Below are 22,683 nucleotides of genomic sequence, written 5' to 3' on the forward strand. Positions count from 1 at the left end.
TAATAAGAACACTGAGACAGGCCTCTTGGAGTTTCTGGATGTTGATGTTCTCATTTGTCTTCTGTCTGTCTCCCTGCTGGTTTAGTCATATTTCTTAACACTGCACAGGATTATTTTCTTTTTTGCATTTGAGTTGTTTTTATTTTTAATACAAGCTGGCCAGCCTCTTCTGATGTCAAATACTTTATGATGAAAAAGCAGATCTGACTGACCCCAAAGTAAATAAACAAATCTGGATCCAGTTTGATGCATAGAAGTAATTGCACTTGTAGTACTCCTTGGAATATTCTTTAAATGATCCAAATCTGCTTGGTGAGGGGAACCAACCTTTTATAGCCCTCTGGTAGATAACAAAGCTGATGCACAGTGGCAGAAAATACTGTTATGAATATACACAAGCCTGAAAAGCACTGCTTTAAAATACACTTAAACACTTTATTGTCATTTGCAAGACTTTTGTGTGGTGACTTGGCTGAGATGCATGAGGAAGGTAATACCTAGCCATTGCTGTGTGCTGAGACTTCCAGTGTGTGCTGTAAAGTTGCTGCTTAGATTAAACCTCCTCTATAGGACTCCCACCTGTGGAGCAGGTGGAGGCAGAGGATGTATTCCTAGACTTTGATAGATGAATTTTGGTGAAGAAGCTTATTTCTAGAGAAATCTTACAGATCTCAACATGCCTTTAAGCTCTTTAAGCTTTCACAGATATAACTGTTTATAACCTTAAGAACTGACTTCTAGTGGTCCAGCACATCCAATTATGCACTGTAAAACAAATGTCTTGGTTAAACCATGAAGGTATCCCTGTTGCTACAGTATCGACGCTCCACAAACAGAAGTGAACATGTAAACAGCATTAAATCCAGATATCTGCAGTAAATACTCCTTATTTTTCTTTTTTTTTTCCTCCAGGTTAGGTGTATAATGAAGATCTCTGAACAAGTGGATACACAAACTTGCTAAAGATGTCTGTTCCAAGCCAACAACATTCTATTATTATTAACCCTCCTCCACCAGAATATATAAATAACAATAACAGTGGCTGTCAAACAAACCAACTTCAGTACTTACAGAGGGTGGTCATGAAAGCCATGTGGAGGCACAACTTTTCCTGGCCGTTTCATCAGCCTGTAGATGCAGCAGCACTGAATCTTCCTGTAAGAACCATTTGGGAATCAGTGTATTAATACATGAAGTATTGCAGAACTTGTGAATTATTGTTGGTTTAAAGGAGTTTTTTCTGATCCAACAGGTCGTGGAAGACTACTTTTGCATATGAACTGCTTGTATTAATCCAAGTGTGCAAGAAAACTGTCTTTTCTCTCTGGTTCATACTAAATGCTGCATCTTTGTTCGGTGCAAATCGATATTTCTAAGGGATAATAAGAACACTGAGACAGGCCTCTTGGAGTTTCTGGATGTTGATGTTCTCATTTGTCTTCTGTCTGTCTCCCTGCTGGTTTAGTCATATTTCTTAACACTGCACAGGATTATTTTCTTTTTTGCATTTGAGTTGTTTTTATTTTTAATACAAGCTGGCCAGCCTCTTCTGATGTCAAATACTTTATGATGAAAAAGCAGATCTGACTGACCCCAAAGTAAATAAACAAATCTGGATCCAGTTTGATGCATAGAAGTAATTGCACTTGTAGTACTCCTTAATTTCAAATCAACTTTAGCATCTTGCTCTGAAGATACTGCTCTTGGTAGAAAAATAGAAAGGTGTTAAATAAAACAATGGTTTGATTTCCTTTTTTTTCCTCTCTCCCAAATTAAACAATTGTATTTAGTTCTCTTAGATTTCCAAGACTAGTTCTACAAAATCATTGGTTGTGTTAAGAGCAGACAGAAGCCTTTATCTGCAGCTATTTCTTGTGACAAACTCATCTGGTCACTTTGTCCAAAAGCACAGTCAAAGTGACTATCTTTCTGTGTCTTTTTCTTACTATTTCCTCCTTGGAAGGAACTGTCACTTAAAGTTAATATAAAGGGTCACTCAATCAGAGTTGTAGCAACATTTGCAGCTGGCCTCAGGCCAGTTCTGCCTCTTTAGATTTCTAAGGCAGCCACTTGACTTCTAAAAGTATGTGTTAGTTCAACCACTGCACAATAACAAGCAAACCTCCGGCTCCGTGGCAAGGACAATGAAAGTATTTGCCTCCTTTGCCTCTCTCCTTCAGGTGTTAGAAGATGCAGAATGGACAATAGTTAATTATTGGTGCTGTGTTATTTAAATTTCTTCTTGGTTTTGTTTTGGTAAATTCAACAGTCTGCACTACGATGTATTTTTCTTTTTTTAGTGTGCTAAAACAAATTGTTGGGACAGCTTTAGAAGACTCTTGAAGTAATAGTAACTTTACACAATTATAATATATGTTAACTTAATGGAGATATTCCTGTTGTTATTTCTTAAGTGCACCAGGAGGAAATTGGCCTCATGCTCCTAATCACGAGCCTTTTTAGCCATGCTACTAAAATAATCACAATAGTTCACATTCCAGCTGCCTTTCAGTCATATTGCCACATCTTCACTAGACTAACCCTGAGAGGAGAGCCAATATAACCCAGGGGATGAAGTATTTGATCAGCAACTGTGGAAACTTGGCGGCTTCTTTTTGTCAGTGACTGAGTCTCTGTTTTTGTCAAAGTCTGTCTTTGGCTTCTTTCCCCCCTGCCCTGTTCTGTAAACTGGAGTGCTACTTCAGGTGAATGGCTTTGGGATAACAAATGAGAAGTACGTATACTTTTCGTAAGTACTACTACCAGTATAGTTCTGGATCCTATTGAAGTAAATACTCTTTGAAAGGTGGATGTTATATGAAAGAGCAAGGAGAAAACATTATGTGAAGACTTCCTGAACACCTACTTCTGTGGTATCTATGACTATAGGGGAAAGTTTTCCTTCAAATAAAATATCCCTTCCAACATAATGCAATTTTCTCTTGCAATTTAACTTTCATAACTAAATGTGTAAGAATATTAATGTCCTAATACTAAAGATATCTGTTGTGTGACTCTTTTGCAACCACAGGATTATTACAGTATTATAAAGAATCCTATGGACTTGAGCACCATTAAAAAGCGTCTGGAACATAATTACTACACAAAAGCTGCAGAATGCATTGAAGACTTTAAAACAATGTTCTTGAACTGCTACATATATAACAAGGTATGCAAAAACAACCTCTTACAAGTAACCAATTCCATTGAACAATACAAAAAAAAAATCTAAAACAAACAAAAGATTATTAGAGCCTGCTCTAAATCAGTCAATGTCTTCATGGTTTTTTGGAAACAATTTTCTCTGAAAAGTGGGGGGGCTTTGTTGCTAGGATTGACTGAGGGCACGTAAGTGAAGTCTAGCCAGCTGTTACAACAACTGAGTGCACAGTTTTTTCTGCACAAGGATTCCACCTGCAAAATCTCTGGGTTTTAGTTGCAGAGCTCATGAACAGCGAGCACAGTGTAACTGCTATACAAGTTTACGGCAAGCAACCCTGAGCTGTGCTACATTCCTCCAAGTTTAACCTAACTGGGAGTGTGAGCATCTCCCTGTGCTTGGATGTTTGTTGGCTGTGTCTTAGTATCTTTAAGCTCCAACAGCTTTCTTCAGAACATAGGGATGAGTAAGGGAGCTACAGATCTGCCCCCTTTTCCCTTTGCTGTGGGAAATATTTGGATGTAAAGCAAGAAAGACACTGCAATGGGACAGTGGGAGATAAGAGTATTTCAATAATGAAGCAACTTGTATTAAAGTGAGTTGGGGTGGCAGGGATGGCAAGGACTTACATACCTCTCTGTACTGTTGGCTTGTTTCAATCTGTTGGAGCAGGATTGTATAGACTGTTTATTTAATAAGGTAGCCCCCTGATGCTGCAGCCTCATCTTTACTCTGAATGTTACTGACTGTATTTTGCAGCCAGGTGATGATATTGTGTTTATGGCCCAAGAACTAGAAAAAGTGTTTATACAGAAAATAGCCCAAATGCCACCAGAAGAAAGACTAGTGGTTCTCAAGAAAGGAAAGAGAAAAGGAAACAAGCCAGAAGGTAAGGCCTCTATTAGATGTTAAATTGTTTATATATTCAGCAAAAGCAGGAAATGGGGAATTCTCGGTAGCTTATCACAACTGATCTCTCTAGCAATCAGGGTGTTTTCCACTCTTCCCAGAATATATCAGAAAGTAACAACATTGCTACAAGGCTTTAGCAGATTCAGTGCAGCCATAATATTTTTTTATAGGTATTAGCTAAACTTCCTAATTTTCTACTAGTGAAGTGTGCTTAAGAGGGGGTAAAAATCAGAACTAACAACTTCATCAGTAGGGTAATAGCATAGCTTCACAGGCAAACTGCTGGTGAAATGTAGTTCTCTTGTCCACAAAAAGGACTGCTCAGTCGAGACATCTCAAACTTATGAGGAAATTACAGGGTAATTGCTTGAAGGGACATTGGGAAGCCTAATTGCGAGGGGCCAGGTGATTAGCTGCAACTTATTACTCATCACTGACTTCAATGTCTTTTTAATTGCTCTTATAACCTGTTTCACCTGCACAAAGTGCTACATTTCTACACGTAAGCTCTTAACAATGGCAAAAAATACATATTTATATCAATAGAAGTAAGACTATGCAGTGCCTGCAATCATATGTGCATCTCAATGTGTTAATTGGAGGCCTCCAAAGTAGTCTTCCAAATTGTTCTGAAAGTAAGGCTGACAGTTGTTGGAGAAAGTGTTAGCTATGTCTTGAAAGAGCTGCAATACTTACCTGATACCTCTTAAGTATTTACCCTCCAATAGCCATAGAACTTGGCTAGCTCAGTTATTACTTGGTCAATTAACAGATGCTTTTTTTTAGCTACGCACCTATACTGCTCTTAAGGGTCTCCTGGTGACTTCATTTGCTTCCTCTTACTGCTCTTTGTGGTGTAGCGGTCCTTGCTGTTGGTAGTATCTGAAAAAAGTGTTCCTTCAAAATAGTATTATAGTTTGATAGACCTATGCAGCTTTTTCCTCAAGGTATATTTGAGAAGCAACACTAGCTTTCAGTGAGCTGGTAGTTGGATAAGGAAAAACAGTGAATTTCTTGGTCCTTTCAGGAGAAGTTTTAGGGGGAAGAGGAAGATACTCATCTGGCTTCCTGCTCTTACTAGCTTTTTTGAGTAAAATCTCAAGCAATTCATTGCCTTGGCAGAACATGTTGGTTGAACTGGTAGAAATGACTCCCAGAAAATATTTCTGTTGAGAAATGTGTTGGAAGCTGAGCCAGCTTTTTGGTTCCAAAATGATTGCAACAATTTGTTCAGATGCTTTTGTAACAGTCTTGCTGGTATTAATGCTGTTTAAGTTCCTCATTCCCTTTGCATACACAAATGTGCAGCTTGTACAAATTTTGAAATCTTCTAGGCACTTGGTTTTCAATTGGATATTACAGAATACTGTGATGATCAAGGAAATATTTCTGTCCTGTCTTTCCAGACTTTAGCTTCAGAGACAGATCTATACATGCAGCTTTTTTTCCTTTTGGAAAAAAAAGGGCAACTGACTTCTATTTCAGAGAATGTCATGGTGCTACTCAGCATTGTGTTATACAAACTAACAGGTGTGAACAGAGCTGGAAAAACATTACTAACCCAACCAGCCAAATCAAATACAGAAGAACATTGGTCTAAACTGTCCTTGAATAAGTGATGGATATATGTAATATTGCTAAGCAATATACGCAGTTCTTAAATATCCTTAGGAAAAATGCACTTTCATGATCCAGTTTGCACCCTTTGCTGCTTCGTCCTTATGTGTATGTAGAAAACAACTTGTTTCTCTTCTTGGCAAGAACATTCCTACAGTGTACAGGTTTTAGCATGATGTCCCTTTAATCTTCACCTCTGAGGTTAATCCACAGCTTCCTGGAAGCCAGATATGCATAACTTGGTACAGTATTCTAGCTGAGGTACTAAAGGTGCTGAGTAGAGGAGGATACCAATGTTGCTCTTGTTTATATTTGTGTAGATTGGGTGCGGAAGAGTGGTTCTGCTGACAACAGTTCGCTTTGATCATGAAAGAAAGCAACTGCAACATTTAAGTCTTAACTTTAAAACTTTCTGTTTTAAAATAACCAGAAACACAGCAGCCCAACCCTGGGACTTCAAATGAAGAAAGCGCAATGCAGAAACAAGCTGAAAGCAGTGAGCAGCCTCCAGTGATGACTCAAGAGCTACATCAGGTTACACTAACTCCTTTGTCTGCAGCTAAACTGACTGCTTTAATGCCATCTGCAATCCCTATAACAAAAGTGAGTTTCCTCAAATAACTTTCGGAAAGAAAGGTATTGAAATTGGTGCTTCAGGCACTAACAGTAAAACCGTAGGAGCCATGTGTATTGCAGTACCTTTTCAGAACTTCTGTTGTGATAGAAGATAGTAAGAGATCTCTATTAAATCTTCTGGGTCTCTGTGAAATAACTGGGCCAGTACTAATTCTAGAAACTAAGCAGAAATTGGGATGACTGCTGGGTACATCTTTTCTTAGAAATGTGGTATTAAAATGTTGTTCTCAAAGAAACAAAATGAACTTTAAGATAGTAGTACACTTCAAGAATAACTATACTTCTGCAGGCTTCACCTTGATGTAGAAACTGTTCTTTCCTTGAGGTGTAGATAATGGTTTTAGTATTAAAATAAAGCTCTTTCTACTTTAATAATTTTTTGTATTTTCAATGTGAACCAAATGCTCAATTCCCCCAAAATAGCATGTTTGCTTAAACGTTGTGTAACTAGCCTGGAAGGCTTTTGTAGCTCACAAAAGCAAATTCTTGTTAACTGCAATCTGAATTGTATGTGAACATCTGACATTTTTATCAGATAAACACTCTTGTGTTGACTTAACTTTGGTTTTGCTCTTCCAGTGAGGAACAGGCACATGTGCCAGGCTCTCCTACAGTGTATATTTACACTTTACTGAAGAGTCCAAACACTGATGACAAAGCACACATTGTATTGCTAACACCCAGGTGAAAGAAAAATAGAGATAAACCTTGTACATAAAGCCCTCAACTAGGCTTACAATGAACTGCAGTAATTTTTTCTCCTTCCACGGCAGTCATCTTGTGGTAACTTCGTAACCTACCACCTTCTTGGAGTGTTCCCAAATGGCTAAAAACTGACCACAACCTGACCTGCAGTACACTCTGTTCTTTCCTTTATGTCTAAGGTTGAGGTTGGCGTGTTGATCTTGTAAGGCCTTGTAGGTTTTCAATCTAAGTTTGTGGAAGTGACACATTCTGCTCTGACTTCAATAGCTGTAAAAGGTCTGGCACTTTTTAGATTATATCTTTTGTGTGTGAGTATGTACTCTGAAAACTTGACCATTCTCTCACTGTTCTGGACACCTGTATATTAGACTAAAATTTTCTTTTCATAGGCAAAAAAAGGTGTGAAAAGGAAGGCTGACACTACAACTCCTACTACCTCAATAATCACAGCAAGCAGTGAATCTTCTGCAACATTTAATGAAAAAAAAGCCATTAAAGCATGCAGAGGTGAAAAAGAATGTATGATACCAAATAAGTTTCAGAAGAGACACTTGCCAGATTCTCAACAGTCACCTGAAAGTCTTAAGAAGATTCAGTTGTCAGAACAACTAAAACATTGTAATGAAATACTTAAAGAAATGTTTTCAAAGAAACATGCAGCATATGCGTGGCCTTTCTTAAAACCTGTAGAAGTTGCATCTTTCTCACTTGGTGAGAATCAAGGGATCACCAAATGCCCTACAGACCTGGGAGCAATTAAAGTAAGTATGTTTCAGAGGGAACCACAATATTTGTATGTTTGCTTGAATAACTTGTGTAATGACTGGATTTTAGTAGTGTAAGCTGAAAATGTCATGAAAGTGGCTTTTCCTTTGAAAGAAATAATGGGCATCGAAACAATATACATTTATCTCTCTCTACAAACTAAGCCACAGCTCACTGAAGAAAGTCTTCTAAATCTCGTTGTGACTATATGCATAGTGGAAAATCTATTTATCTGTTGAACAAGCCAATATAAATAGTGAGAGCATTACCATATCCATGAAGCACTCCCAAGCAGGCTGCATGTTAAGGATCTTTCAGTATGTATACACAACGCTGTTGCTAATGCTCTATAAAACAAAATGCAATTCTGTAATGTCAACTTCTGCTTCTCTCTGATTCTCATTATCGTTGGTGAAGTGATATGGATCACTGGATAGTTACGCAACACTGCATAGTTACGTGACACCTTTCACATTTTGTGTGAAAAGGAACCCTTCTAGATGGAGATATGTGGCCAGTGCTTTGTGAACACTGGGCACACCTGTCTGGGGTTGAAGTATTTAGCCATGCTAAGATCTACCTTTGTGGGGAGGGTTGAATTTCAAGGTTTTTTCAATTATCTTGAAAACCAACTTGTGCAATACAAAGGTTCTTTCCCAACTTCTAGCCCATTACTTTGACTCAAACTATGGAAATAGGCTTTGTATAAATGCCATACTTAGAAACAAAACCAAATACTGAGTACATGACCAAATAAAATCACTCGAATGTTGTTGTCTTAACCTAGTGCTGAAATTAGTACTAAAAAGTCCTTACAGCGATTGCAGTTAGAAAATCTGTTTAAAAGAGGAAAATCTCTTATTTTGTTAAAGGGACAATGTTGAAATGAGATGCAGGTCTTTCCATAATGGTTCTTACAATATTTACTGCCTTGGTACAAGGTGAACCTGATACTGGATGTCAAAACTTGTGTTTCTCCCCTTTCTCTGCCAGTTCATGGTGATGCTCTCTACTTTTAAGCCCTAAATGTGCATCAATTTTCTTTTTCTCTAGAAGAAAATGGATAATTTTGAATATAAAGATATACAAGAATTTGCTACGGATGTTAGATTAATGTTCATGAGCTACTACAAACATAATTCTCCAGACCATGAAATAGTTGCTATGGCAAGAAAACTTCAGGTGAGTTATCACTTAAGTCAGACCTGAAAAAGAGTAGAACTATAAGATTCCTCTGTGGTCACCTTATGCCCTGATGTAGCATCTACTAATGTTAGCAACTACTATGTTGGTGTGTAGGTCTAGAATGAAGCAGCAACTTTGTAATGCTTTTAGAAATCTTCAAAACATGCTGATTTCTCTGCTCTTCCCAAACCTAACTCTTTAGGATGTTTTTGAGATGCACTTTGCCAAAATTCCTGATGAACCTGTTGCAAGTGTTCCTCCGCTGCAGCCTAAAAGAGAAATGACAGAAGCTTATTCTAGTGAGAGCAGCAATGATGACTCTTCAGAAGAAAAGTCATCTGAAGACTCTGAAGAGGAGAGAACAGTGCACCTTGCAAAGCTTCAGGAGCAAGTAAGCATTAGTGCCCAGTGTGCATGACTTGTAGTATCTCTGATAGTGCCAATTGCAATTGTCCATTCTAAGGCTTAGCACCAAGAATCAGTATTTAAAAAATTCTATAGGCATTTTTTTTTTCCTTGATACAGAACTTTATTCCTGCTTGGAAGATACAGAACTCTATTCCTATTTCTCCAGATAACTCTCAAACTCCTGAAAAATAAAACTGTGTTGCTGTGGTATGATGAGAGCATCCAGATATGCCACTAAACTACATCTGGTGTATTCTTCTAACAATGGCATTTCCTTCATATAGTTGAAGAGCTCCATTCTTCTGCTCAGTCTCTTCTGAGCCACACAAAAGCAAGTAATAAAATTCTACTTCAGAAAGCTCAGTATGAAGTAAAACAGAAGGAATTTCATGCTAATGTGAAGCATGGCTTTGCTTCACTGGCTAAGAGTTGAATGGGTCTTGCTTTTGCTTGAACATAATGCTTTAACCTTCTGCAGCTATATTGATGAACTATGAGGAAAACTAGCATTTGTTCTGCTAATCAAACGGGGGACAGTTTAGCTTTCAGCATTTATCAGAGTAGCATATACATCATCAACTTATGAATATAGTCATGAGGACAACCAAAAGTCTACAAGACAGCCTTTGAAATAGTGAACTATTTCGGTGTGTAACTCTAATTCTCAACATCTGTCCATCTTCCTTTTAACTCCTACGAGGTTTCAACAATTTTGCGTTAGGCCTTTCTCTGAAGCTGTTAGCATTTCCCAACTAGCTATTTTATATTGCAAGAGATCTGGGGTTTATGGGTTGAAGATACACAAGACCAGTCCCACTAGCCTAATTGAGTAATGTTGTAGAGGTCTAACATAATAAGGCACTTATGTGCTTCCCAAATGCTTGAAATTAAAGAGAAACTGCTGTATACTCCTACAGTGATTTTTTTTTTTTTTTGCTTTTTTGATTCTTCACAGGATGCTAGAAGACATATGATGTTAGAAATGTCTGCGTAAAATAAGTAGCCTTGCATCTTCCCTATAGATAGTCTGTGACTAATCCATACTATAGTAAGATGCTTGGAGAATAAACCTCATTTAGAAAGCAAACATTCTATTAATATCAGCTCCGCTGCCACAGATCCCCTGTGATATTTAGGGCCAGTTTATTGTTCATCATACACTGCCTAAGACTATCAACATCTTAATTTATTTTTTTTTGCTTTTGATAGCTTAAAGCTGTTCACCAGCAGTTGCAGACTTTAACCAGAGTATACTTACCTAAACTGAAAAAGAAGAGAGGGAAGGCTAAAAGGGAGAAAAGTAAGAACAAGGAAAAAGCCAAAATAAAAAGCCTGATTCAAAAGAAGAAAAATCTAAAACACAAGAAGAAATCTAAGAAAAAGCTGTCTTTAAACTTGTAAGTGTGGATGACTTGTGTGGGTGTCAAATTATTTTAAACTGCTGTTACTGCAGTACACTTTTTTTTTCCTTGTAGTCAGTCAAAGAAAACCATGCAGCAGGTCTTGTTGGCACATAAGGCAGAAGATGAAGATGGTGCCAAGCCTATGAATTATGATGAAAAAAGACGGTTGAGTTTGGACATAAATAGACTCCCTGGAGATAAGCTTGGGAAAGTAGTCCATATAATACAGTCAAGAGAACCTTCACTGAGGAACTCTAACCCTGATGAGATAGAAATAGACTTTGAAACTTTAAAGGCTTCAACACTTAGAGAACTAGAGAAATACGTGGCAACCTGTTTGAGAAAGAGACTGAGAAAGCAGCGGGGTATGTTGCATAAATAATGCTTTTAAAACAAATAAATCAACCTCCCCCAAAATGCCCACAAAGCAACTAGATTTTCTTTCTGTTTTGCTGCAATGTTAACTTCTGTTTCACATGCAGGTAAACAAACAACAAAGTCCAAAGAACAACTTAATTCTGAGAGGAAACAAGAGCTAGAGAAGAGACTACTGGATGTCAATGGTCAACTAAACCCAAAGAAGGAGAACCTCAAGTGTAATGTGACTCTTACTTTTATTCATTTGCAATAGAAATTACTTAAGCCCAAGACAGGAATCCTGTTTTATGCACTAATATGCAGCTGGGGACTTCTGAGAATAGTTGATGTCTTAAGCTTCCCATTGTTAGTGTTAAGATTCTTCCTATGTTGAATGAGCTGGAGTCACAGGAGCAAATTTGGTCAGTTACTTGCCCTGCCTATAACATCTTCCTTATTCTTGCACCTAATCCTTTATTACAGGTAAAGATAACAGATTCAGAGCTTAAGGGACACTGAACACCTTCTCCATTACATATGAAAACATGGGTGGAGAGGAGTGTCCCACAGTCTATGTATTTGTTTGCAATTCACTTTCTGTGGCTTAGATTCAAGAATAACAAAATCTAGTCATACTTGTTAGATTGCAGCCTTGCTAAGGCTGCTTTGCTAGTAAAACTTCTGCCTCAGTGACCGGAATATGTGTTGCTTTATCCTTAAGCAAGTGCCCTAGGAGAATCAATTCAGTTTTTCAGGCAATAACATGTTTCGATATCAAAGCCAGAAAGTCAGTACATACATGAGCCTATCTACATTTACTGGTGTTTTTTTTTCAGGGAGAACAGATCAATACAGCTGATGCTACCATTATAGGACAAGTTGTTTCTCATTAAACTAGTGACTGTTATTAATGCCTTCTATTGGATATCTATTAAGCTCCTACATAAAAGCAGTTCACCAAAATTATAGAAGCAGCTCTGCAAGCCACAGCCTTGCAGCCAGCATTAGCTGAGGCAACAGTCTTCCTGTCTGGTATATGTGATGGCTTGAAAACATTCTAGAAAGAAAAGCTTTAAGAAGCAGCTGAAATCAATTGGGAAGGATATGTTGTGGAGAGACAGTGAAGGCAGGCCAGGGAGTCTTTACAACTGGCATCTGGCTTGTTTACAAGGAAGAGCTTAAGCTGGCATTTAACAAACACTTGTGTCCAGGGAAACAGGTATCCATGTAGCTTCTCATTTTCAAAGCTTCCATCAGAGCAACACACTTTGAAAAAGCTTTTTTTGACTGTAAAAATTGCTATAAGCTGAGTTAAATCGACCTTGCAGATGTAAAATAGTCAGATGGTGGGGAGGTGGCAAAAGATGACAATTCTGGAGTACATATGGCTTGGGAAAGAGGAGAGTTGGCTATAGATAAAGGCCTCAGCATACAAGTCTGGCAGCAGCAGTAAGCACAGAAACAGGCTCTTGACAGCAGTAAAACTTACAGAGGAAATTGCTTGAATTGTGTCTTAAGGCAACACCATCTTAACCTACCTTAGGATTGTAAACTGTGTGATTACAGCTCCTCCTTGGCTATTTCATTCATTCAACTAGCTCCTCTATAAAGGTCCAAATCCACTGTTAGATGGACAGTGGACAAGGAAATAGCAGAAGATGAACTTTTATACAGGAAAATAGACCTAGCAAGGTTGATCCTAGTCTTGCATATAAAGTATGCTCCACTGCAGGTTTTCTAAATTCTTTCTTTTTCTCCTGCAGTTGAAAACAATGCTGAGTGCAGTATTGGGCCAAGCAGACTGAGCAACAGCAGCAGTTCCTCAGACTCCAGCAGCAGTACTAGCAGTGGTTCTAGCTCCTCAGATAGCAGCGACTCTGAATCAGGTCAGAGAGCTTCCTTTTGTGTTTGTATAGGCAAAACATCTGCCTTCTCAGTTAGCATCTACTGTTCCATGTGCTTACCAAGGACTTCACTTACCCTTGTAGATTTGCCCCATGTTGAAGTCTCAATTCCAGTGCTATTAAATGAGTGTCTTAATACTGAGTTTGTAGGTTAAAAAAAACTCACTACAATATCCACTCAACCTATCAGTGAAAAACTTGAGCTACCAAAATAAGCTAGAAAGAGCTCTGTGACTTGGCTATTGAGCTATAGGTTATTCTTGTGGATTTGGTTCCTTTTTGAAAGTGTGATTTACATATTTTCATCTTCTGGTCTGCAGCATGAAGGGTGCCTTACCTTGTGGGTAAGGATTAGTCCCTAAACTAAGGGACAAAAGTGCCAACAGCATTGACTGTGGAGTCAGTCTACTCTGGTGCTTAAGCTCTCAATCTTGTTCAAGGGACAGTACAGTGCTTTAGCATCAAGATATCAGAATGATGTTTCTCTCCGTACACAGAACTCTCTTTAGTTTTCTAGCACAGAATAGATCTGCCAAGCTGGAGGTGGCAGATGTAGATGGTCTCCAATGTAGATATCTGTGTAAGGTAACAGTGTAAGGGAAGATGAATGCTTGACCCTTTGCAGTGTGGGGAAGCAAACACAGTGAAGTCATTGATGGCAGAAAAGACCATGATTCTGCAGGAATCTTTGTGGTCTTTTTTTTATATCTGGAAGAAGTTCTATAAACACATCAAGCTGAAGTCAAAGCATTCAAGATAAGAATGCTCCTTTCACTGTGAGGTTTGGCTCTCTAGGTACATCTGCAGTTCACATTTTGTATGTGTGAATAATGAAACATATGTGAATGACTGATTTACCTTTTTTCCATCCCCCTCTTTCTGCCTACGTTGCTGTATTTACAGTTACAGAAACCTGCTCAAAACAGGCTGGAGCCAGGCAGAACTGTCCAACTTCCATGGAAAAGCCTAAGGTAAACCGAGTGGAATGGATATAACATCTTTGCCTCTTAAAATCATTGTGGTAATTCTGCATTGGGTGAAAGAGAAGGGAAAGGAGAGGGGGAGAATGCTCCATATCCCCCCCCCCCCAAAAAAAAAGAAAATCCTCTCCAACTTGATCTTTTGAGTATAGGATTGACCTAATAAACAGTGCAAACCCCACTTTAATATTAATCTATGAATAACCTAATTTCTATACCTGAAAATAAATAAATTGTAAAATATACTATTCATTTTCAGGATACTTTACTTACTATGATGGTATTATAAGCAACAGAAGTTTTATCTAGAAATAATTTTAAATGCCTTTAAGATTGAATTGCTCTATTCCTGTACATACAGTGGGTGTTAATTCTTGTCAATGTTAGCTGCCTTTCACAATTTCCCTTGAAGCTACCAGACATAGGGGCCTCAGATTTCAAAGCAAGATCACAGCAAAGCCTTCATTCTTCTTACAATAGACTTGCTTTCACTTGGAGTGCTTAGTTGGATACAGGAAACTAGGCTGCAAATTTATTATTCAGCTGCTCCTTCTGCATCTTCATAAGCAAAGACTGAAGGGAAGAATTATGCAACACCCTTTTCTTTTTTTCCTTAAAAAGCACAGTCTCTGCAGTGACAGAATGACAGCAATAATCTTGAGAAAACAGGACAAAGGTATTAAGCTTCAGCTTGGTCACTTATAACAGCCCCTAACTGACTTTCTGAGCAACAACAAGCATCATACTTCAAATCCTCACATAATGTTTTGTTCTCTGTATCCATCATACCAAGGCAATGCACTTCACTTCATGGGTTTCTGTCATCTAAACTCTTAGAAAATGCTAGATTAGTATCACATTACAAGGACTACCGAATCTCTACTATAAAGAGTAAAATGGGGTGGTGGTGGGGAAGGGGGATCAAATAGCTATAAAAATTAAGATTTGGCTGCATTAACTACTGCAATATCTTTCTAGAGAATACCACTGTGTTTGCAGAGGACATCCTGCAATGCTGTTCCACAAGCACAGCCCTCATCCTTTACTAGTAGCTTGCAAAAACATGGATCATCTGAACTACAGCAGCTCCCTCCCAATGTACTGCAGAGGCTTCAGCCTTTACAGAATAGAACACTTAAACCATCAGAACAAAATTCCCAGTCTCCCTCAGGTAACATCTATATGGCTAGAAGCATGGCTATATTTGACTGCTGAGGAAAGAAGGGATGGCAGGACTAATGTTTGTGTTGTGTAATAGGCTTATCTTGGGGTTTTGTGGGTAATAGAAAAAGTTCTTGCAGGGTATGGATTATAAAGAGCATGATGTAAATAAAATGTGGCAGCACGAAGGCCTGGTTAGGGTTTCCGATTACTGGGGCACTTCTGGCAGGCCAGAAGACTATTAAAACAGGCCTCCCTCTGATGAGATGGAAAATGATACCTTAATGAACCTAGGGTTACAGGAAGTGCTGAACACCTTAAGGCAGGAATTAGATGCTTAAACTCACCACTGCCACTCAAGCTCATGTCTGAAATCCCTACTAGCTGAACTCAAGGCCTGGTACCATAGGTCCTCTGAAGTGATTGCTGTTGTCTAGACATATCAAATATTAAATTGTTTAGAAAATTGATCCAAGGAGCTTTTTATTTCAAAATGTCTAACTTCAGAGACTTCTGAGTTTTTGTTAAAAGACAGCTTGAGCTGGTAACTGAGAAATCAATTAAAAACTAACTTAAAATAACTGTCTCAAATTGTGCAGCTAGGATACATATCTTCATATCCAGTTAATCCACAGATCTAAACAGTGACCTGATTTTGAGATGTAGGACTGCACTTTGCATGTTAGGAGAAATCATACACTACTTCTTTCTCAGGTATAATTCCAGCTGTATCTGCTGTGCATGATGTGCCAGACCAGCAAACTCCTCAGAGTACTGCAAGGACAAATCAGTCTCCTGTTGTCCAGTGCACACATGTTCTTCCAGAGGTGAATATGTGCTTCTCTCCAATGCATTTATTTCAAATAACATCAAAGCATGTTCTCACTCATTAAAATAAGATCTAATCTAACATTCTAAGCTTGCTTTGATGCAATGAAGGCCACCTAATGTTTATGACAAAAGTTATCTAAAATTCCACTAACAAAGTTATTCTTATCCGTTAATAGGGCATTAATTCATTGCCTGTTGACTACAACACAAAAGGAAAGAGTTTGGCTGATCAATATATCAAGTTTATAATGTACTATAAAGCTTATTTTATTTATTTTCAGTGCTATAAGTTAAGTAACCCTTGCACCCTTACAGGTTAAAAGCCCACCCTGTATACCTACAGCTTCACAAGAGATGGGCAGTTTACACTATATGTTCCTGTTTTCTCAAAATACCAATCGCATAAGCTCAGTAATACTCTGAAGACTCTAGAAGCTATCCTAGAAAAATGTGTTACTTTTCCTTCGCATTCCTAAAGCCATGGGAACTGGGGCTTTCAGGGTCATAGATGAGGTTGTGAAATATTTAGGCACTGCTGGTATCTGTCTTAATATGTTCTTGGGTAGGATCCTGGTTAGAAGGGCCTCTGTTACAAGGGAAGTTATTGATGTTACTGCAGCAGCATGATTTCTTCCATTTTAATATGTTCAACTATCTTTCTCAACATGATTTCAAGCATAGCTGCTTTCGCCAGGTTTTAATAGCTTTTATTTTCTGAAATGGACAGAAACTACCACTTGAGTCTATAAGCATAACAATGTGTCCTACAAGAAAGGAAGAAAAGCAACATGCCCTTCCCCATTTGTGTCCACTATCCAAAGGCAGCAAGTCTATATCTTATGAGATTGAGGTTTGTGCAGCACCTTCCCCAGTTCAAGAGGGTTACTACAGAGTCTTGCACAGAGGGGAAAAACTACCACTGAACTGGAGTAATACAGCTGTCCTTCACCCCAGTCTATAAGCTAGAGTGGAGCAACTGGCTTTACAACAGTAAAAGCCAACTTCTATTATGCTGTTCCATGTTAAGGGTTAAAGAGGGTTTCCTGTTCTACCCACTCCATCACTTGGCATCTCTGAGCAGTTCATGTTCTAAATCCAAAGTGTTAATGTAAGAACTTGCTTTGAATACCATAATATGAATGAAATCTAATTCTTCCCTGGTGTTACAGGAGCTAGCGCTACAACAATTTACTGCTCTAAGCTTCTAAATCTTTAATCCTGCAGCTATGTGTTTAGCACTTCAGAATATATTTTCAAGTCTAACTTCTTTTCTAGGTATCCAACACAACTTTCCAGCTTGGTAGCAGTGACTGGAGTGAACAAGCTGAGAAAACAATACTTCTAGACAAATCAAATAAACTTCAAAACAAGGCCAGTGAGAGAACTGCTGATTCAATATCCATATGTCAAGAACAAAGTATGTATTATCATAATAAAAGCTGTAACTGATATCAGAGATGCAAAGTTAAAAATGTATATGAATCTGGTTTAAAGAAATAAAATGCTGAACAGTTGTACATTAATCAGTTTGCAGAATAATGGAGGGGGTACAGTTTTCCCTTGTTCTTTTTTTTTATTTGCTGCTTAAAAAAAAATATTGAATGGATGCTTGGTTCTTGTTGATTTAAGAACTTAGCTTTCTAAATTTAGTACTAGGTATAGGTAACCCAGTCTTCCAGAAAGTCTGAGAGAACTGATGCTTCAATCTGTCTAACCTCACTGACCTTTAAGCTGTCTTCTGCTGAAGCTTCATGGAGCTCTCTTCCAAAGGCATTTTGTGTGTAGTTTGAATTACCGTCTCCAGCTGCTGGTGACAAGAATGTGACAGTAAAGCAATGTCAAATGGGTTCTCACCATGGAACAAATTTGCAATTATTAGAAGAACACAGGTTCCCTGAAAGCTGCATTCCATACAGACTTGCATGAGGCTTTATATATATTTCAAACTAAAGAATTCTGAGCTAGACACTGAACATCCATGCTGAGAGTCTAGTGTTAACAAACATGGTTGCTTTGGTTCCTCCTTTACTCTTTTTCTCTCTAGACTACCTGTATAGACTTGAACAGGGGAGGGAACAAGCTTCTGGAAACTTGATGAAATTAAGACACAGCTGTTACTGATGAACTCTCTTAATTGCTGCCAAAGAATAATGCTGGGTACTTGAGTAGTATTAAAGCAACTCTAAGAATTGAGATTTAATTTTCTAAAATGTTCTATTCAGTATTTTTGTGGTGTTAACACACCTACACGTACACATACTGACCCCTTTTGTTTAAATGTGTAGCAGCTGGAGCTGGTACATGGGTTCCATGGATTCAATTAATAATCTTCATTTAGAAAGCCTTGTATTCTTGTATCATATCTAGAGCTTTAAGACAGACAAGACTATAAACTTAAACTCATCATAAATTTGCTTCAGGTACATCTTGGTGGGTAGAACAGGTTGATCTAATTGATCTTAACAGTGGATCTAGAATTCACGAGAATGAAGATACCAGGATTTGGAACACTCTCCAGTAGTATTTGAGAGTCTTCAGAGGTTTTTCATCCTGTTTTATTTCACTGTATGGTGAAAACTCTCCTGCTTGCTTACATTCCCTCTAAGATGGTATATTTGTGGGGGGGCCTAGGGTAAAGGTCTGTTCTTATCTTGATTTTTTGGTGGCTGCTGAAGGTTCGATACTCTGCCTTCAGCATTCTAGATTCGAGCACCCAAAACCTTTATCCTTTGCATTAAAAACAAAAAACACCCTTATTTTAAGTTTCTTATTAAACATTTACTTAAATACTGAAACATCTTAAACTGCAGTAGAAGATCATTGCTGAATGATATAAAATGTGTTGCTTTTTTCTGGTTCTAAACTAGTGGCCTTTCATAGTATCTACATTTTCATCCTAGGAGCTCTTTTGAAAGGGAATATAACAAAGCAATACAGAAAACTTTAAAAAACCCAAACACCTACCCTACAATACGCAGCTTTTGTTAGCCATGTGGTATTCTAGCCAGTCCCTAGTATTACAAACGTCTATTTTCAGTCTTACTATAGCTGTACAAAATTGTATCTCTTCCTGCGTAACATGGACATTCTACAGTAACACAGTATATCAGAACTGGTAATCTGAAGTTAGTATTGTCAAAATAGCACTTCTGCTTTGCCTGTCTTACACGGTGTTGGGTTTTGGTTTTTTCCCTCACAAGTAATAACGAAGTAACAGCATACAGTGTAAATTCTGAAGTCAATTTCTAGAATGATTGAATTTTTATCATTTAAATTTGAGGAACCATAGTCCCTAAAATCAATGTGAGTGAAAAATTTTATTTTTTCATCAGGTCATTGTACACCTAATGATAAACCTAACAGTGAAAGCATGCTAGAGCCAAAATTCAAAATTCTTTCAAGAAAGGTAAGTTTTGCTCAAGTCCTATTTAAGGAGAAGAGTCTGAGTGCATTTACTAAGATAAATAATTCTCTGTCCTGGGATCTTCTCTGAAAGTCTGATGATTGACTCTTGATGATTCAGATATTCAGTGTCTCATAGGTCTTGGGCATTGTTATAACCTGTACAGATTTATCTCACTTCTAGTGCTACAAAAAAAAAAATCTATGGGCTCTGATTTCCTTCATAAACATATTGACCACCTACTAGAAGCAGTACTTCTTAAGGATACTGGGTTTATGCTGCGTTAAGGTGAAGAAAATGCCACTAGAGGTGAGGGGGAGAAAACACAGGTATTTAAAACAAAACCTACAAGCCTAATACAAAACTACTGTTATGTAAGGATTATGTATAGAAATGAGATGTTCTCTGTATTAAAATATTGTTAATGGACCTTGTATATGCTTAAGGAATAAGTTTTTCTGGAATTAAAAAAAGGAGAGGTAAGAACAGCTACAAACATTAACAATTTTTAGCATATTGCTAAAGAGTCTCAAAGTTGACGAGAGAACGTTTTGAAGTCTGCTTTACTGTGTTTGTACTAATATTTTGCCAACGTAAGGATATTTTGTTGTAGATATTCCCAAATAGGTCCAGTCAAAACAACATTGTGCTAATGTAAGAACTAAGCAGGAAATGGATGATTAGCAGTTGTACAGTATTTCTGCCTCTTCCATGTTTTCCTTTTCCTAATAACTTCAGGATACAGGATTTAAGAATATAGATTCCTGGGTAAGCTTATGTAAAACGATGATGATTCCAGCTCCAATAAAAACATCTGCTGAGAGCTTCAGACAGTTCAGGAAAGCAGCCTTAAAGAAGAGGAGTGGGCAAGCGCAGGAGTTTAAAAGGCCTCTGGTGCAAGCCGAGAGGGAACAGCAAAACCTTCCTCAAGAAAAAGAGAGGTTTGTAACCATGTACGTTAAAATATTCTATTTTTTTGCTTGTATGGTACTGGATGGCTTAGTTAGGAACAAGTGGTTTGGATTAGGTAGTAGCCATGTGTCAGATGAGAAGGGGAGCTGTACCGCTCTAAACACAACTGCACATCCAACATACACAGAGTGGCTTTTTCTTTTGCAAATCAGTATCATTTCAGCAAGGAAACCTCTTAGGGACACTTTTTGTTGTTGTTGTCCTCTGGAGCACTTATTTTCTCTGGTCAGAACCAGAATTCACACCTATCCTCAATATCTTACTTTTCTGTATCTATAGCCAGGAAAATCCCCATCTTATTGCTATCCGAAGGGGAAGCCAGATAATCTAGTCTTCTAGGACTTGATGTTAACATAGCTACATAGCTAAAGGAGTTCCAGTATGCACTACTTCAGCCAGCAGAATTCTTTGCATTGCTGTAGAGAAACACATTCAATAAGCTACTGCTGTAGTATTCTTCCCTAGTTGTTTGCAGCCTCTGTTTTAATGAGTGCCCACATATGCACCCCAGTCTGAGGTCTATTATTATGCTGAGTGGGATACATGATTGCCTACTAATTACTGCATTGCAGTAACATCTTAGGCTGCTGTTTGCCACTTTTTTGAAACTCTGCTTTTGGTAGCGTTTCCCTCTTCAGCAGTAGGCTTGGTTTTTGTTTTTGTTTTTTCCCCCTCGTCTGTCACACCCTGTGAAAGTTAGGCCTGGGCTGGTTCATAAATTCTCCTGTATTAGAATAAGTCACTTGTTTGGAGTGTATGATTTTAATAAGCAGAGCATTTGAGGGACTTAAGAGTACACTCCTTGTTCAGAATGTATAGCGAACAATCCAGGCACCTTCAGCTACTACAGTTTTTCACGAGGAGGAAACTGGGCATGTAGCTCTGTGGAATAAGACATTACAGATGTTTGCCCAAAATTAGTGAAATCTAACTCGAATAACTAGTTGAAGAGAAAGAAAGTAGAAGCAAAATACCATGGGCCAAGAAAGTAACAGAAATTTGTGTGTGTGTGTCAAAGAAAGTGTGTGTAAGCTTTGTGTAGCATGTATATAAATCCTGTGTGCAAATAGACTGGAAATGGAACACAGGAAGCCTTATCCTACTACAGCCCAACAATTGTGAGCACATACCTATTGCAAAGGCAAATTACATTGAATCAACATGTAAAACAGAACCACAGTTTGAGTGCTATGCAGTGATTCAAGTTATTTGCAGAATTCTCTTCAGGTGCAAAGGTGTGTTATGAAGAAAAAGAAGAGACAAATTTTATCCTATACTGATCTCTCCTGCTTTCTTTAAAGTGGCCATGAAGGCACAGGATTGGGTGCCATGGCAGCGACAGACTGTGAGTCTCAAAAAAAGCAAAAGAGCAAACAACTGCCTGAAGCTCAACAACACACTCTTATTCAAGACCGTAACTTGGCTAGAAAAATGGAACAAGAACGCAGGAGGAGAGAAGCAGTAAGTTGCTGACTCTTGCCAGCTGATTTTGTTTCACCGTTAGTAGAAAATAAAAAAATGTTAGCTCAGGTCCTTATGTTAAAGGGTCTGAGTGACTAAAAAAAAAACAGAACTATCCTACTTGAAGAGCTAGTGCAGAAAATAAAATAGGAAACTCAAAGTAGGTCTTCAAGTGGCAGAATATGAAGAAGTATCTGCTTGGTCCTATTACTCCTATAAGCTTAGAAGAATTGCATGGTAAAAATCAAATTTTAAAGGGGAGCTCCTGCCCTTTGAATAACTTCAAACCTCAAGGCTTACAAGCTGCCGATCTTCAATGTATTCCATGTCAACAAAAGTGCTAGTCATGCTGTTCCGGTCTGAAATATCAAAACTGAGCCTTTTTAAAACTGACTTACTGTTTTTATTGGTGTGGGTTACAAATGTTTCTTAATTGCTACTTTTTTCTTTTTTTTTTTTTTTAGATTAAGCATTTTTTAAAATTCATATTGTACAGGGGAATGTAAAAACTGCAGTGTGAGGTCATGCTACATTCAGATAAGGTCTACTGAAGCTTTCATCCCGTTTAGCTCTTTTAAGAGGGGACTTCAACAACATGAATCCTCAAACTTGTAATAACAGAGGAAGCATACACTTTTGGGGAAGAAGCTTTGTAGTTTTTTCTTAAACCTTTACTAAATATTTCACCTGCATAGTATTAACTAACGCTCTGAAATACAACTGCTCTGAAATACACTAATGTCCTTTCTTGCAGATGGCTTGTACAATTGATATGAATCTGCAGAGTGATATTATGGCATCTTTTGAAGAATATCTTTCGTGA

At 38.0% G+C, this 22,683-nt stretch overlaps 1 protein-coding gene across 1 annotated transcript; it reads left to right on the forward strand.

Moving 5' to 3' along the window:
* The first annotated feature begins 965 nt into the window (after positions 1 to 965).
* BRDT (bromodomain, testis-specific) lies at positions 966 to 22,683 on the forward strand. The gene is made up of 19 exons (XM_014938959.1): positions 966 to 1,157; positions 3,032 to 3,169; positions 3,920 to 4,049; positions 6,120 to 6,292; positions 7,420 to 7,791; positions 8,849 to 8,977; positions 9,183 to 9,371; positions 10,598 to 10,785; positions 10,864 to 11,156; positions 11,274 to 11,387; positions 12,912 to 13,034; positions 13,956 to 14,023; positions 15,011 to 15,203; positions 15,908 to 16,020; positions 17,300 to 17,441; positions 19,357 to 19,430; positions 20,166 to 20,314; positions 21,701 to 21,860; positions 22,615 to 22,683. The coding sequence occupies exons 1-19, from the start codon at positions 966 to 968 to the stop codon at positions 22,681 to 22,683; spliced, it is 3,009 nt and encodes a 1,002-aa protein (XP_014794445.1).

Source organism: Calidris pugnax, unplaced genomic scaffold (genome assembly GCF_001431845.1).
Source record: "Calidris pugnax isolate Ruff unplaced genomic scaffold, ASM143184v1 scaffold18, whole genome shotgun sequence".
In the NCBI taxonomy this organism is placed as follows: Eukaryota; Metazoa; Chordata; class Aves; order Charadriiformes; family Scolopacidae; genus Calidris; species Calidris pugnax.

Excerpts from the sequence above, each read along its gene's own strand:
- BRDT (XM_014938959.1), top strand. The coding sequence starts at position 966 with ATGTCTGTTCCAAGCCAACAACATTCTATTATTATTAACCCTCCTCCA. Across the intron at positions 9,372-10,597 it reads TTGCAAAGCTTCAGGAGCAA|CTTAAAGCTGTTCACCAGCA; the intron begins GTAAGCATTAGT and ends TGCTTTTGATAG. Across the intron at positions 11,388-12,911 it reads AAAGAAGGAGAACCTCAAGT|TTGAAAACAATGCTGAGTGC; the intron begins GTAATGTGACTC and ends TTTCTCCTGCAG.